The sequence below is a fragment of the Canis lupus genome, chromosome 9 (assembly GCF_011100685.1).
Source record: "Canis lupus familiaris isolate Mischka breed German Shepherd chromosome 9, alternate assembly UU_Cfam_GSD_1.0, whole genome shotgun sequence".
NCBI lineage: Eukaryota > Metazoa > Chordata > Mammalia > Carnivora > Canidae > Canis > Canis lupus.
In genome coordinates this window covers 32,325,591-32,341,453 of record NC_049230.1, presented here as the reverse complement: position 1 = coordinate 32,341,453, position 15,863 = coordinate 32,325,591, and the positions used below count along the sequence as shown (strand labels likewise).

The 15,863-nt window shown below is 53.9% G+C and overlaps 1 protein-coding gene across 14 annotated transcripts in view; it reads right to left on the bottom strand.

The window, feature by feature from the left end:
• MSI2 (musashi RNA binding protein 2) overlaps positions 1–15,863 on the bottom strand; it is a 388,731-nt gene that overhangs the window by 25,230 nt on the left and 347,638 nt on the right. For 4 of the 14 annotated variants that reach the window (XM_038547828.1, XM_038547829.1, XM_038547833.1 and 1 more), the window contains exons 11-12: positions 5,052–5,075; positions 3,659–3,739 (exon numbers count right to left, since the gene is read on the bottom strand). The exons of 1 other annotated variant lie outside the window; for it this stretch is intronic. In XM_038547828.1, the coding sequence (XP_038403756.1) occupies positions 3,659–3,739; positions 5,052–5,075 (105 nt within the window). The remainder of the gene's footprint in view (positions 1–3,658; positions 3,740–5,051; positions 5,076–15,863) is intronic. 9 more of the 14 variants (XM_038547830.1, XM_038547835.1, XM_038547840.1 and 6 more) reach the window with 3 other exon arrangements.

Sequence of the window (15,863 nt, the reverse complement as noted above, 5' to 3'; positions counted from 1 at the left end):
AACTGTTTCATCTGAACAAGCAAAAACATGCAAACCAGCTGGTACTAACAGGAAGCTGGACACCGAGAGAGGATTAATAGGTGTGGACAAACCTTCCCGCTGAGCGTGCTCAGAAGAGTGTTTGAGAGGAGGTGTGCAGATCCTAGTGTAAGAGAGGCGGGAAAGTATGCCTCAGAGACACTCTCTCACCGCAGCCCCAACCAAGCAAGAGAAAAGACAACAGAAACATGACTCTCGCACTCACCACCACCGTCAGGAGCTCATGTTACTAGACTGGAATAAAGCTGGCAAGTATAAAGTACAGTAAGGGGTCCTGGCTGGGGCCGGAGATGGGCCAGGGGGTGGGCGGGGGGCTCAGAAGCTCTTCGATTGATACACAGACCCACCCCGTGTTGTCACCCAGAAATAAAATAGCCTGCAAATCCGAACCACTTTTCCCTCACCTGAGTGTGTGTGGCGGGGGGAGTGGCTGACCAAACTGGATTTAGGTTTGGGTGGGACATGATGAGGCCATCAGAACTGAATGAATACGATCAAAATAAACAAACAAACTCTCGACTGAGCACAAGAAAAGATGACATTTCAGACTACTGGGTGAAGGTAAAAGAAAAGTGACCACTGATAGTGAAGTTATCTAGGAGTCGGCAGGGGCCTCCCCTGGCGGGGGTCACCTGAGCCCTGCTCACCTCAAGTCCTGTGTGAATTAGGAAAAGGCGGGCAGGCTGCCCCGAGGAGGTGGCTGAGGTGGGTGCAGAGCTCAAGGCCCCCCTGGACCTCCTACCCTGACACCATAGCCCTGACAGATTACCAGTTGCCAACCTGAGCAAAATCCAAGCTGCTTCCCCCCTTCCCCTCCACAGCCCTCAGCAGGTGCTTCCACCTTAGGAAGCTCCCCCAGTACGTCATAATATGGAAGGAAAAAACCCCCAAAGCTGTGGAACTAGACAAAAACGAAAGGCAAAATAGGGCCTTCCATAGGATGCCTGATTTCTAGGCCAAGCCTGACAGCCAGCCCCTGGGGAGTGGAGGCCACGTTTCCTACTGTTTTGAGTCCCCTGCCAGGTTCGGCAGAGTACCAAGCTCAAGGTCACTACTCCCACAGACTCCTTCCTATTAGACAAGGTGCCTGGACATGTGATGCCCTCCAACAGCTGAGGCTCTTGCCTGGGGGCTAAAGGAGCATCCTTGTCCCCTGGGAAGGAGCTGGCATGGGGAGGGTAGGGTTGCAGGAGCAGGGGAAGGCTAAACCAGTGATCACCTGCTGGCTTAGGCTGATGCACAAACCCAAATGAGTCTGTGCAGCTCCTCTCACATATCTGCCAAAATGCCACCGAGGGGCTACTACAACAGGTAAATAATTGGCCATCTGGCCAGGCTTGGAGTCCAGGTTATTTTCTAGAGGGAGGGAGGGGGACAGTCCTTACAGGCCAAAATGCACTAAAAGAAAGGCAGAGATCTTCATTCCCCAGGCTTGTAACCCTGCTCCAGGTCCAAAGGGGGAATGGGGGTGAGGGGCTGAGCTACTCTGGCTACACGGAGGCAGGTGTCTTCCGGCCCAGGTGGTGTTCTGAATTTGGCAGGCACAAGCTAGTCGTTGCCCTGGGGCTCGCCCCCAGTCCCTGACCCCCAGGCAGCACTGGGGGGTGCCCTGCAGCTTCTCAGCCGAGCCTGCACCCCTGGGGCCAGGCACCTCGGAGTTGAAGATTTACTCCTTACACTAACCTAGGCTGGTGTGGGGCAGGTGGTCTGGGAGCACACTCCTGAATAGAATTCACTAACAGTGCAGCGATGAGCATGGCTGACCTCGAATGGCCCCTGGGAGACTTGGCTCCCGATGGAAATGGCTACAAATAAAACACCACTGATCCTGGAAAAAAAAGTGTGGTTGGAGATGGCTCTGGAGTTTGGGGTTAGGAGTTAGGGGGGATGGGTGGGACTCCTGCCTGGTTCTGGGGGTCCGTGAGAAGGTAGGGGTGGCGGGGGGGGTGCACAGACCATGGGGAGACCGCTCTCAGACTCTCAAAGAACCCCATGCTGCCCTTTAAACTTGCCATGAAGTCAAGGAGAACGGGGGTGGGGAGAGAGGCAGGGTTAATTTCGGGTTAAAGTTTAGTTTCATAATCCAAGTTATAATAAGAAAGAAACTGAACGGAGAAAACAACCAACAACACTCAAAAATCTCGAGTTTTCTTTTTGTCGTCCCCCCCCACCAGGCACAGGTAGGACAGAGGCTCGTTTTGTAACGATACCAAAAAGCACTCAAGTTAAAAAACCAAACAGAGCAGGGAAACAACCAGGCAGCAGCGCGCCCCGCCCCCAGGGCAGGGGCACCAGGGGACACCGGCCGGAGGGCAGGTGGGGGCAGCGGGAGGCTGAGCTCGGGCGCCCAGCTCTTTGGCTACCTGGCCCTCGGCAGCCCCCAGAGAATTCCTGGCCCCTCCAAACAAATCCCCAGTGGGTGATTCCAGGGAGTGGATCCTTTGTAGCTCGAGGCAGTGCCAGTTTGCATGGAACGGAGTTTTACTGATGATTCTAAAGGGCCTCACTGTGCCAGTCTCTTATCACTGAGGGTTTGGGTTTTTGGCATTTGCCCTCTGGGCTTTTAATGCCCCATTTCCTGGTACCCCCCAGCACCTCCCTCCCCCTGCCCTCCTTAGAGCCCTGTCAAACTGCTTCCCTGGGTGCTCCAGTGCCCTGTCTGCAGGGAGGGCGGGGGGGGGGGGGGGGGGAGTGGGAGGGGAGCTGCAAGCCATGGCTAGTCTAGGAGGAGCCAGGACCTCTTGGCAGCTGGGGCATGGAGGCCAGGAGGCCTCATTGGGAGCCCAGCACACAGCAGAAGCCCCACTTGCTCAGGAAGGTGGGGAGCATCTGGGGGAGAGGGGCATAAGGTTGTTCTGGGGCCTGGTATCCTAGACATACCCCAGCTCCAACCTGGCCCCATAGTGCTGCTGGGAAAATGAGCCCAGCCCCACAGTGCTCACCTGAGGGACTCCAGACCTCCTAAAAGATTGGGTTTGGAGACCAAAGGACCAGAGCAATTTTGTGGGAGGGAAAACCCCGATTCCCTTGGCAGGGTTAGGGTTAGGGTTAGGGTTAGGGTTAGGTCCAGGAGCTCTCTGGTCTCTGCTCTGAGGAGTCTGGGATGTGACAGGGGCTTCAGGAAATCACTCCATTTCCCTGAGCTTGGGACTGGCCCTATATCTGGCCTTGGCCTTCGGAAACTGGGGTTTGGCCACCTGCCAGGTGCGGTGGAGGGGGTGGGGGGCAGCAGCGGGCCAGGGGCTCTGAGCCTCCCTCTTACAACCTGGTGCTTCGCTCTTGGGAACGAAGCCTTGTGAAGCAGTGAAAGCCGAAGGGGAAATGACCACAGGTGTCCTGCAGCCAGCTGTCTGGTGAAGGGGTCATCCAAAGACAAAAACAAGTTCACTGGTCTTTTTTTTCAAGGAGAGAATAGTAGTCTACCTTTGGTTTGCAGTCCTGTGACTGACCCCCGCTGGGAGCTGCCCCGGGTGGCAGGGCCTCGCCTGCGCCCCTCTGTCCCCACCCTCTGGGCTGTGACAATAGTGGACAGACGCAGCCACACAGATCCAACAGGGCCTTTACCTTCCCCTGCACACTGGGGCATGCCTGGGAGCGCCTGTCCCGTACACCTCCCTACCTGATCCTCTTGCCGCTGCCACCGCCGCTGCTGCCACTGGTCCGTAAGCCGCTGCTGGGAAGCCTGGCGGGGAGAGAGGAGCTGGAGTGAGGGTCAGACCCTGGAAGGGCCCCCCCCCCCCCTTGCACAGCCTGGGCTCACAGGCCGTGTTCCACCCCCTTCAGAGGATGGGGATGACAAGGGATCTCCTCGGGGTAGCTTTTGGGAGGGACACAGGTCAGTGGCTCTCAGGCTTCTGGAAGGCACACAGAAATAATGTAAGAGGATTAGGAGGCTCTTCTCTTGGGAGCAGAGCGGGGTCCCTGTTGTCCCTGTAATGACTGGGGGGGGGCAGGCCCCCAGAGTGTGTTCTAGGGCAGGGCCAGCATGGCCCAGGGGTCCCTGGAGCAGTTGGCCCTGAGCCTCTGGGCAGCACAGGCACATGCACCAGGAGGTGGCTGACCTCCAGCTGCTCTCCTAAGGCTCTGCTGGTCTCCTCGGCTTAGCTGTGGACTCTAGCAGCGTCCCAGCCCCAGGCCGGAGGGCGAGGTGTGCTGGGAGGCCCGGCTGACTGCCTGCGTACACCTGTGGGAGGCAGCTGGGGGAGGCAGCTGGGGGAGGGAGTGGGCGGCCGCAGGGACCCATGTGGGGTGAGCCCTGTGGCTCTGTCTCTCAGTTTCAACCTCCTGGGGCACATTATGGGGATTTCGATCTGGCTTTCCCGTCTGAGCTCCACATCCTGATCAGGTCGCAGGTCGGCAGTGAAGGGTCTCCTAAGGATCCCCATCAAGTGTTTGCCTATTTACCCCCCAGGCAGCAAGGCTGTCCCAGAAATGGGACTGAAGGCCAGAAGGGACAAAGTGACCAGTGTGGCTGCAGAACACCCAGGGGAAGGGAGAGGTGGGCGGGTCCCCTCCCGTGGGCTTCTCTGGGCCACTGGCATGATGCGCACACAGCCACGCACGGGGATGCACACAGATACACGCACGCGCACGCAGGACGCACACCGTCTGCCATTCAGGCAGACTTTTCGAGGCCTGATTTCAACTGTTGGGGGTCTGATTTCAAGACCCATTTCCAAAGACTGTGGTTTTCAATGATGCGTCAGAAGCCAGCAGCAAACAACAAATAGCTGGCCCGCTGCTCAGCTTTAGCCACGGGGGCCTTCCAAATACAGAACCGCTACAGGACAGAGTGGGCAGCGCGTGCACCGTGGAGAGCAGGGAGCAGGAGGGAGAGGAGAGAAACAGAGCCACCCCCGAACACAGCCAACTAGAAGCCCACTAAACTCTAAGACTATTGTCCTAGCTACATGGATCTACTGGGGAGGAAAAGAAGTTCAAAAGACAACAAGCTACTCTAAAAAGGTCAAGCTAAGCTACTTAAAATGTCAATGAAAAAAAAAAAGACATACTTGCATTTAAATATGGTAATAGGGCTGTTGAAAGGGGAAAAAGAAAGATCCAGGTGAAATGAGGGTACAAGGTCACCCCTGGCAGCTGGAATGGGTCTCAGGGTTCCCATGAAGGCCACACACACCTGCCTGGAGGCTGCTCCCACCCTCACCCCCCTACGGACCCCTGCTGCCAGAAACCAATGGAGGCACTCCCCCCACCAAGTCCTTTCCCCATCTCTTCCAAGCAGGATCTAGAGTTCTGGAGATGTGGGTAGTGGCAGAAAGTGCTGAAGGAAAATAAGGAAGAAGTCCAGTTATTTCTCCTTATCCCAACCTCCAGCACACAGCCCCCCCACCCCGCTGCCCTGCTGCAGGAGCACTCAAGCAGGGCTCAGGCGACCCTGAAGGAGAAGGTCAAGTTATTCTTTTTGCACTCCTCATCGGTACTTGAAACGGAAGGTTTCCCTGGAAGCAGTGTGGTGGGGGGAGGGGGAGAAAAGCTGGGTGGGAGGGGGGCGAGTTTAGTAAATAATAAAAGGACATTTAACAAAAGGCCTATTTTCTGGAGTACAGTGCATTTTTGACAAAAAAAAAAAAAAAAAAAAAAAAAAAAAAAAAAAAAAAAAAGGTCCGAGAGAAAGAGGAAGAAAAAAAAACTTATCCAAGAAAGGAAATCCATTATCCTTAATCTCAGATAAAGGTTTCTGCTGGAGACTGAGCATCAGACACCGCTAAGGGCTGGAATTTCATCTCAACCATCAAGCAGCGCTAAGCAGACTGACAGGTGTGAGAAGAGGGCCGAGGAGAGCTCAGTCTCCCCCCAATCCTGGAGAGAGGCACCCATAGCCCTCATAGTGACTGCATTTGAGACGCCAGGGCCACAGCCCCAGGACCCAGCCCAGCTCTGCGGGACTCTGTCCCGGACTACTTCTGCAGCTCCCTGCCAACCCCCTCCTGTCCTGCTAGGCCATTCAGCTGCACTGATCACCCAAATATATTCTTCAGATGACCTGGTGGATAAACCTGATGCCATTACCAGGGGGCCCCACGGGCTGTCCTAGGTGGCTGGGCTTGTGGGGTATGGGCAAACACAGATCCAGGAAAGGTGCGTGTGTGCGTGCGTGCGTGCCTGTGTGTGTGTGTGTGTGTGTGTGTGTGTGTTGGGGTGAGGTTGCCCCAGCCAGGGGCTGTCAGAGGCCAAAGAAGCATCATGACCCTGACCTAAAGCTATCCTGATGGAGAAGAGCCTGTCTCTAGAATGGCAGGAGGCACCCAAGGACCAGGAGGCCCCAGTACAGGGACCCTGGTGGAAAGGAGCCCTCCTGGGCTAGACCTGAAAAAGCTGAGGGTGCAGAGAGGAGAAACCTTCCAGCCTTGCCTCGTGGTCCTGTTTTCAGCATTTCTCTCCAGGCTGAGGAGCCAGGGGTCACCTATGACGGCCTAGCTGTCTGGGAAACCTCTCATTTTATTTTTGAAGGGAGAGGGGGTCTGGGCTGCCAAAGAGAGAGATGCCCCAGCTGGGGGTCCTCAGGGGAAGACCTTGGGGAATTAGGCAGAAGGTCTGACAGGGCTCAGGCTCCTCGCTGGGGGCAGAGCCTCTGGTTCATGGCTGCCCCAGCACCCCACTCACTGCCCAGAATAGATGGGCATCTCCTCTCTGCTACCAGGAATGTGTGGATTTAAGGCCCTCCTGAATACAGCCTGCCTGGCCAATGCATGAACCAGGCTTCTTGTGAGGCAGGTGAACATAAATCTTGGGTTCAAATCCTGGCTCAGCCATTTACTAGCTGTGTGACTTTGGGCAAATTGCTTAACCTTTCTGTGCCTTGATGTCTCCATCTGTAAAGGAGATGATGATATTCGTGCAGGATTAATATACACAAAATGCTCAGATGAATACTGGCCAGGGAGTAAGCTTACATGAATATTAGGTGTCATTTTGATGAAGCCATCAGCCCTGCCTTTAAGACAGGACTCCCCCGCGTGGAGGGCGGCTCCACTTTCCCCACGATGGCCCACATGGTCAGAAAGTCAGAAGCACACAGGAGTCTGGGATTCTTTACTCATAACGGTGGCCTGTAATCCTTCATGTTGTCCTGGCTTCATAACGTCATTTTAGTGGAGCTGAATTTCCCTGGCTCAAGATTAGAGGATGCATACTGTTTAGCTCGCACAACAATGTCTGGACCAAGTGGGCTGGCATGACCCTCCTACTCTAATACTTCCTGTTTCTTAGTAGTAAATCAGGTAGAAAAGAAAAAATGTTTTGCTGATAAAATCTCAGGGCCTGGGGGCTGAGGTTGCCCACCTGGGAACTTAGGTGTTAGGAATGTGGTCTGCTCCTCCAGTTAGAGAAACCTGCATTCAAAAGAGGGGGCTTGCAAACAAAAGAGTAGTGCTGACAGGGGCACCTGGGAACTTTGTGGTTGAGTGTCTGCCTTTGGCTTAGGTTGTGATTCCTGTGTCCTGGACTCAGTCCCATATGGGGCTCCCTATAGGGAGTCTGCTTCTCCCTCTGCCTATGTCTCTGCTTCTCTCTCTCTGTGTCTCTCATGAATCAATAAAATCTTAAAAAAAAAAAAAAAAAAGAATACTGTGGATGGTAGAACTCCAGGCATGGGCAGGTGCCATGCCTTATTTAATGGCAGTCAAACCCAAAGACCCAGTCTTGCTAGTCTGAAGCTCCTCTGCCTCTCGGATGGGGTAAAAGAAGGATCACTGTGCTTGGTGTCAAAGCCCAGCCTCCGACCCCTGCTACCCTAGTCTTGCTGTGTAACTTGGGCACAGTGCCTCATTTCTCTGGGCCCTGAGTAACCAACTCGTGTCTACTGCAAGGAGGTGAGGTCAGATGGCCTCTCAAGCTCCCTCACCTCTGACCCTGCATGATCCTGCCTTCCAGATGTAAAACGATGACAAATCTAAGTCTCTGTCACCAGAAAGTGGTGCCTCTGGGGTTGGCATGGACACACCTCCGGGGTTAGTAACTCATCTAAGTAAAAGCTGTCACCGTTCCACTGACAGTGAATGAGACGCTTTTCTGGACTTCTCAGAGCTGTGAGAAACTTGATGGCAAATTAGAAGTCAATGGCACTTCTGATTTTTTTTTTTTTTTTGAGAACTATATGACACCACACCTACTTTTTTACTGCTTCTGTGGCACTTACTTATTTCTGCCTCACCTAAGCAGTTATTTTTATGTGCACATCTTATTTCTCTTGCTAGGTGACAAATTCTTCTAGGGCAGGGACTGAGGCACATGTCCCACTTAAGGCCTAGTGCAGAGGCCCCAAAGAAGATCCTCATGGGGCATCAGGATGCCCTGAAGAGGTGCGTGAGAGCCAGAGCTGTGAGTCACTGCCCTGGGTGAACTACAGCTGAATGGCAGTGCCACGGGCACATGTAGCTGCCTCTCCTCATGTGGTCCTCCAACCCCAGGGCTGAAAAATCAAATGCCCACAGGAGCGTAATTAACCAGCAGAAGGGGCTGGGCGACAGCCACCAGGAGCGCCTTGTTCTGTCTCCCGTGCTGGCCCACACCCTGTTGCTCACTGGACCACCCAGCAGGCCTTAACAGACACGGAAGCCTGGGTCCTACCCCCAGAGATTCAGATTTAGCTGGTTTGGGGTGGAGCCTGGATGGTGGGCTTCCCGGGTGATCCCAGTCTACAGCCAAGGGCAAGAACTTTTGGTTTAAAGGCCTTCAAAAATTTTAAAAAGTTAAATCATAGTGCACATGTACACAGTCCACAGCTCTGCTCCCTTGTGGAAAGAAAGGCCCTCCTGATGACATGGCAGTGAATCTAATTCTTGGGACCATGTCTCATGAGATCCCCTGCAGGGCCTCCATTCAGAGCAGTGGGTGTCTAGCCTGGAGCGGGGGAGGCAGCGGGCGGGGTGAGGGTTTGTTAATAATACACTAAGAATCAAGTGGGGCCCACATCTTTAGTAAAGGCCTTCCAGATGCTTCTCATGCACCCAGTGGAGGCAGAGAATCCCTGACTTAGAGGAAGCCTTACCTTTTAGTAAACACGGAAAAGGTGGCCCTGTCCTGTCGGGTGTGGGGGTGTCAGGTTAGGCAGCTCTTTCTTTGCATCCTCTTCCCTGCCTGGCATGAAAAGATGCCAGCCTGGGAGTGGGCTGCCAGGGATATGGTTCTGGCACAGTCACTAACTATTTCTGTGACCTTGGATGAGTCAGTGGGGCCTCTGTGCCTCTTGCAGAAAGAGGTGATGAGAGAATTCTGAGTTTCCTTATGGCTCCAACAGGCTGTGACTTTGAGGGGAATCTTTTAAAACACTTTCTTGTAATGTGCATTCTCATCCCGAATGGTCCATTATGAAAGCAATTTTTCCTCTGTTGTGTTTGCTCAAAGCCCTCTCCAACCCCCCTTCCCTAGCACGTCCTGCATCTCCCCCACTAGCAGTTTCTTTAGATGGTTCCAACATTCTTGGCTAAACCCAACGTTGCTTTACTGAATCCAAACACTCAAAAAGAAGCAACCCAAAGAGGAAAGTGTCACCCAGAATGTAGGAAACACATCCTAAAAGAGTTTAGAAAACGCTACCATCTGTCATCTGACTGGCCCAGGGCCCTGCCCACCTGCTGGGCAGGCCTGCCTGGTGTGATGGGGCTCGGGGCTCATTCTTTTAAAGGAAATACACAGCTTTGTGCAGAGAGACAGAGCAGTGGCTGCAAGGGGGTGAGGGTGGATAAAGAGTGGATGATGCATTTTTGAAATAGGTGGACCTACTGATCTATACAGATCAGAAGTGAGGGCCTCAAGAGGTGGGACAATTGATAACCCAAGGGGCACATGAACATGATCGAACTGTAAAACTTTGCTTTGAAGAAAGCTGCTGCTATGTGTCCATATTGGGGGGGGGTGGGGGACACACAGGGAAGGGGAAAAAAAACAAAGCCTGAGTTCCTGTCATTCAAAATAGGAATCTGGTTTCCCCACACCTTTTTAGGACCAAGACTGACATTCCCTAAGGATACCAATAAGGGCATTGTCATAGAGCCTCCTCCCCCTGCCTTCCACTTCCTCAGGAGAGTGCTGGGGCTCCTACTGGGGCAGAGGTGCTGGAAAGAGTGGAAGTGCTGGGGTAGAAGGCAGAGCGGCCAATGGGAAGTGCACAAGCAGGGAAAGGCCTCGCAGCTGGGGCCTGGTCCTGGATCCTAAAGGCCAGTTGCCTAAAGGAAGTGAGAGGCTCCGGGGCCAGGGGCCCCAAGGGTGTTGGCATCCACAGCAAAGGGATGGCACAAAAATTGTCCCAAGCAACTTTTAATACAATTGCTGTTTAGCTTAATTTTCTCTGTAGATGTTTCAATGTGGGATAAAGGGAAGATACTCTGCACGTCAAACCTTTGAGTAGTTTTACAGTCTGGTTGTCAGAGAGCCTCTGTTTGGATGAAAGGGTTTGTGGAAGCATAAAACCGAAGTCAGGGAGCATCCTTCGGACACGACAAGAAAACTGCCAGGAGAGGCAAGCGCAGACCCGGGGTGCCCTGTCAGAAGCGAAAGCTGTGTGCTTGCCTGCAGATTCCTTCCAAATCAGAGGTGCTCAGGGAGCAAAACAGAGTGCCTGCCATCACCATGCCCCCGAGCACCAGCAGTGGGGCCAGGTCTGCCTCCCACTCCCACGCGGACCCTTGTGGCTTCTGATCTTCCTGGTGACTGATAATGAAGCTTGGGAATGGGCCTTGGTCTCCACCCAGGGCTGGCTTCCAGCTCAGAGCACAGAGGTGAGGGCTGCAGGAGGAGAACTGAGAACACACTCTGGGCTCTGCTTGCTTGGGCCCTGGGGCTCTTCTGGGAGAAAGGAAGCTGAGAGCTCCACCTGGGCTTTGGCCCAGCACCCTTCTCCCTGGGCCTTCCTACTCCCCCAGACTGCAGAGAACTGGGGCCTGCAGGTGCTTCTCAGACCCAGGGACTCTGCAGGGAGCTATGTCAGGGCCTTCTCCATCTCCAGACCCTTTCTCAGGCCCTTATCCTCTCTGTAAGTATTTACTGAGCACCTATCACATGCCAGGCACTGTTCATAGCAGTGGATGAAAATAACATGTTTTCTGCCCTCACGGAGCCCGTAGCTGCTAGTCTGTGATGAGAAAGGGGGCTCTCTCTACCTGTGGGACCATGCTGCATACAAACAGCTCACTGGGAAGGAGAGGAAGTTGGCCAATGATAAGCAGGGCCTTGGATAAAGGGGAGCTATGGCTCACTCTGCCAGGAGAAGAGAGGGATCTACCACGGACCCATCTAGTTTGTAACCAGGCCCTTGCGTCTGCCTTAGGGTCTTTTCATAGCCGAACTCAAGACCTGGGTGTGGCCACACCAAACTGCTTGCAGAGGAGGGCAGCGATCAGGAGTGCTGGTCCAAGGGCCAGCATCAGGAGAGGCTGGCATGTGACAAGTGCTCTGGCTCTGGCTCTGGCTCCGGCCCTACAAGGACACTCTGTTCAACATCAAGAACTCTTTCTCCAGCAAGACCTCAAGAGGGAGAATGGTCACAGGGAGCTCATTCCCAAACCAGCCCTTGCTGCTCCCTGCCAGCAGTTTGTGGTAACCCAGGACCACAGAGCAAACATCTGCCTGTCTCTCTGTGACCAAGACCACGGTGGCTTCAAGTGAAGGGATTCCAGACTAGTTTCTAGGGTTACGTCAGCAAGTATTCTGAGAGTTTCTCCTTTCATGAGTCCTCCCTCTCCCCAGTCTTCATCAACACTGCAATCTCTGCTTGTGAGATGCTCACCCACCTACCACCAATGGGTGTCAGGACAGACCACTGGTCTAACTATTGGTCCTTCTAGAGCTCACTGTTTAGATGGCTTTTTATTTTTTTAAATTAAGATTTTATTTATTTATTCATGAGAGAGAGAGAGAGAGAGAGAGAGAGAGAGAGAGAGAGAGAGGCAGAGACACAGGCAGAGGGAGAAGCAGGCTCCATGCAGGGAGCCCGAAGCGGGACTCCATCCCAGGTCTCCAGGATCATGCCCTGGGCCTAAGGTAGGCACTAAACTGCGGGCCACCTGGGCTGCCCCTAAATGGCTTTTTAAACTTTTCCTGATTCCTGAAATTTCAGATCCTGAGTCAGAATTCTGTTTCCTCCCCACAGGGTCTTTTTGCTGGTCCATTTAAATATAAATGGCCTAAAGTCTCTTTGGGCCTCCTCACCATGCTTCATTCTAAATGGGCCTTTCCAATGTCTCTGCCACAGCACGGTTCCAAACAGCACCCACCTCCATGGACCAGGACCAGAAACACTCAAGCCTTGAGCACCCCAGACTTTTTGCTGAAAGACCCCAAGTCCCCCCTTTTGTCCCATCACTAGCTCAGTGAGTAAAGTAACATCTGTGATCTCAACTCCCTCTGCCTGCCCCCTCCCTGACATAAAACATAGATCCTCCTCCCTCTTTTCGTGGCCTGAGATAGGTAGGATGTTTCTGAGGTTGACTGGCAGAGACCATGGCTGCATTGGGCATCACTGATTGGTGGTCTGTGGGATGGTCAGAGAGTCTTGGGAGAGAGCCCGGGGTGGTCAACGAAACACTCTGGGGGCCCAGGGCGGCTGTTATTTACCAACTGGCACAGACATATTTGACATTTGTAACGGTGCGGAGGCATCCACTGCACGCCAGCCCGAGGTGAAAGGGTAAAGGGTAGAACCTTCTCTACACCTGTTTCCTCATCTGTACAATAAAAGAACCTGGCCTAGATGGTTAAGAAAACAATCATCACACCAGTAAGAATAACAGCAGCTGCCAGGGTGGCACTATCCACAGCCAAGAACCCAGAAAGTCCCTTCTAGCCGGGCCCTTCCTAGAGGGGCCCGGGTCATCTCAATGAACTGGCACCGCAGCCCTGCAAGGAAGACGTCACTAGTCTCATTTAACAGATGAAGGACTCCAGGGCCAGAGAGGTTGAAGGAAGCCGTACAGAGTGCTTAAAGCCAGAGGGTAGAATGCCATCTCCCACATGCACGAGATGTGACCCAGAACAAGTGACGAAACTTCCGTCCCGGGCTCCCTCTGCTCCCCTGTAAATGTGGTTAATGGCACCTCCCGGCAGGGCTGCTGTGACATCCGATGAGATGAGGGCACTGGGTGCTCAGCACAGTTATCTGGCACGCGGCAAGCCATCAGTAAGTGGAATAATAACTTTTATTTCTATTTTTATTATTATTGCCCAAGGTAATAACAGTAGTGGAGCTGAGAACTCCCTCTGGAGCCTTCCTATTCTAAAATCCTATTAATTTACATGACATTTCACATCCAAAGGGCTTTCATAGATAACATTTATAATTTGCTTGTGAGTGATAAGGGTAGGTTTTATCCGAAGTGCAAGCGCTAACTTTGGCGGGGTAAGGCGACAGCGGGAAGCCAGGGGCTTGCATGGCCCTGTGACATCGTGACCACAGGTATGGTCGTGGATCTCAGAGCTCTGGTGTTCGTGTCATCGGCTGAACTGGCTGCCCTCTCACCCTCAGGCTTGTGCAGCTCCTCACAGTTCCCCTAGGAAGGCCCTGGCGAGAGGAGCTTCCTTGGGTCCTTCCATCTCAGTGGAATCCTGCTTTCTTCTCTGCCCCTAACACATGCCCTATCAAGGCAACAGCGTGTCTCTCTGGTTCAGCACCGTGTCCCCAGCATTGAGGGCAGGGCCCATGACATGGCAGGTGCTTAAAAAGTATGTGCTGGATGTGTTAAGTATGGACAGGTGAAGGATGGTGAGTAGGTGGGTGCAAGGGGGTGGGGGGAACAAGGCGCCTTTTCCTGCTCCTAGCCTTACCTGAATCCTAGCTTGTTCAAGGCTGGTACCAGAGACCAGATGAAGAAAGTCAGGAAAGATTCTAAACATGGACCACTAAGACGGTTACGGCACTGGCCCTAGACTCTCCCCATGAAACGCCAGGGGTGCCCTGGGGCCAGCTAAACACCCGCTCAGGCTCAGAGCAGGGCAGTAGGGCCTCCATGGGGCATTAGCAGGCTGTGTTCTCCTCTCCCTCGACGACTGAGTGCTTTTGGGCAAGGCTCTCCTGAAAAGAAGCCAGCCCTGGCAGCTAGCATCCAGGATGTGCTAGGCCGGCTCAGCGGTCTCTACAAAGGCCTTGACCGGCAACAGTCTCCTAAGATAAGGGTGGGGTCAGCATCTCTGGCCTACACATTCATTCCCTGGGGCTGGGAAGAAGCAGCACTGGCTTCCCCAAGACAAAGTCTGTTATCCAGCTGTCCTGGCCCAGGCAATGGCACAGCATCTGCCCTCATGTGGGTCACAATGAACAGAGGCAGGAATGTAAGACATCTAATGCTTTCGTGCCTTTAACTTGCTGGTCCCTGGATACGGAACACCCTTCCCTAATCAGCTGCCTGATGAAATTTCTATTTGCACTTCAAAACTCAGTTCAGGTATCATCTCCTCCTGAAAGTCTTCCAAGCAAAGTCAATGACTCCCTCCCCCCTGCTCACTCTGCACACCAGCCAGACTGCATAGGAGCACATCTGGCCACGAGTGGGATGTCCTCCAGGCTCTGACTGCCTCGCTCGCTTGCTCAGCATCCCTGTGCCTGGGGAGGACCCAGCCTGGGGCAGGTGCTGATGACCTTTTCCAGACACTGCAGAAAACATTCTCGTGCCCCTGCCCTCAAAACTGAAGGCACAAGGAGGAGAGGGAGTGACTCCAGTGGCTGGGATCTCTCTCAGGGGCAGGAGATCCAAGTTGGCCTGCAGTCTGGGAAGTGTCTCTGGGTAAGACTGCTCTCTCTCAGCCGGGGGAGGAGGGTGTGGGGGCCACACCTTTGCCTTCTGGTTTGTCCTTGGCTGTCGTGGAGGCCACGAACCCCCATCCCTCAGGCCTGGTGTGGCCATCTTCCTGTAATTTCACACTCAATATTCTGTTGTTTTGTTCTTTAAGTGGCAAGCTTTCACCTGTTCTTGCTGATGGAAGTTAAAACTGGAAGGCTTGAAGAAAGGGGATTCCATTGGAGCTGGCAGGCTGAGCGGGACTCTGCGAGCCTGGTGGTACAGGCACCCGGGGAGGTAGGAGAGCGGAGCAAGGACGACAGTGCAGGGGTAGATAGATGGGATCAGAGGCTGCGGCACTCAGCCCTCCTGGAGGAGGAGGAGGGACAAAGACATGCCAGTTGCCTCCCTTGTGCCGCTCCTGCCCCTGCAGGGTCTCCTCCTCCTCCTCAGACACGACCCTCCCCTTCCCCCAAGCACCGTATCATGCCTCATCCCAGTGCCCCTGTCAACAACCTGAGAGGAAAGGGAGCCCATGTGACAGATGGGGAAACAGAGGCCCAGAAGGGGCCTTACCCTTCCAGCAAGGTGAGGGTAAGCGCTGGGTCTCTCAACTATGCCCTGGGAGAGCAGTGCTCCAGGCTTTTGCATGGGGAGCCGAGCATGCCTTTGCTTACATTTCCCTTCATTTACGCATTGGAGCTTCAAGAGGCACGGAAAGCTGATCGAAAGTGAAACCCGCAATTCCCGTCAATTCAGATCGCTCCAATTCATTTCCGCAAACATTTATTAAGTGCCTATTAGGTCCTGTGCTCTGCTTTCATCTGGGAATCGCATCAGCTCCTGGTTCTCCAAGTGGAGGGAGAGTGCGGTGGTGAGGCCCACGCACCCCCGGCCCCGCGGCCCCCCCCCCCCCCCCCCCCCCCCCCCGCGGCCCTGCCACGGGGTGTCACCTGTCAGTCACCTGTCAGTCGTCTTCCAGAGCAGCACATCTGTGTTCCTGACTGAGCCTGCCTTTCACATTCACAAAGAGGACAAACCCCAGGACTCACAGGGCCAGGGGCCCGCTGGCCGGAGAAGGAGCTGGCTCGTGAT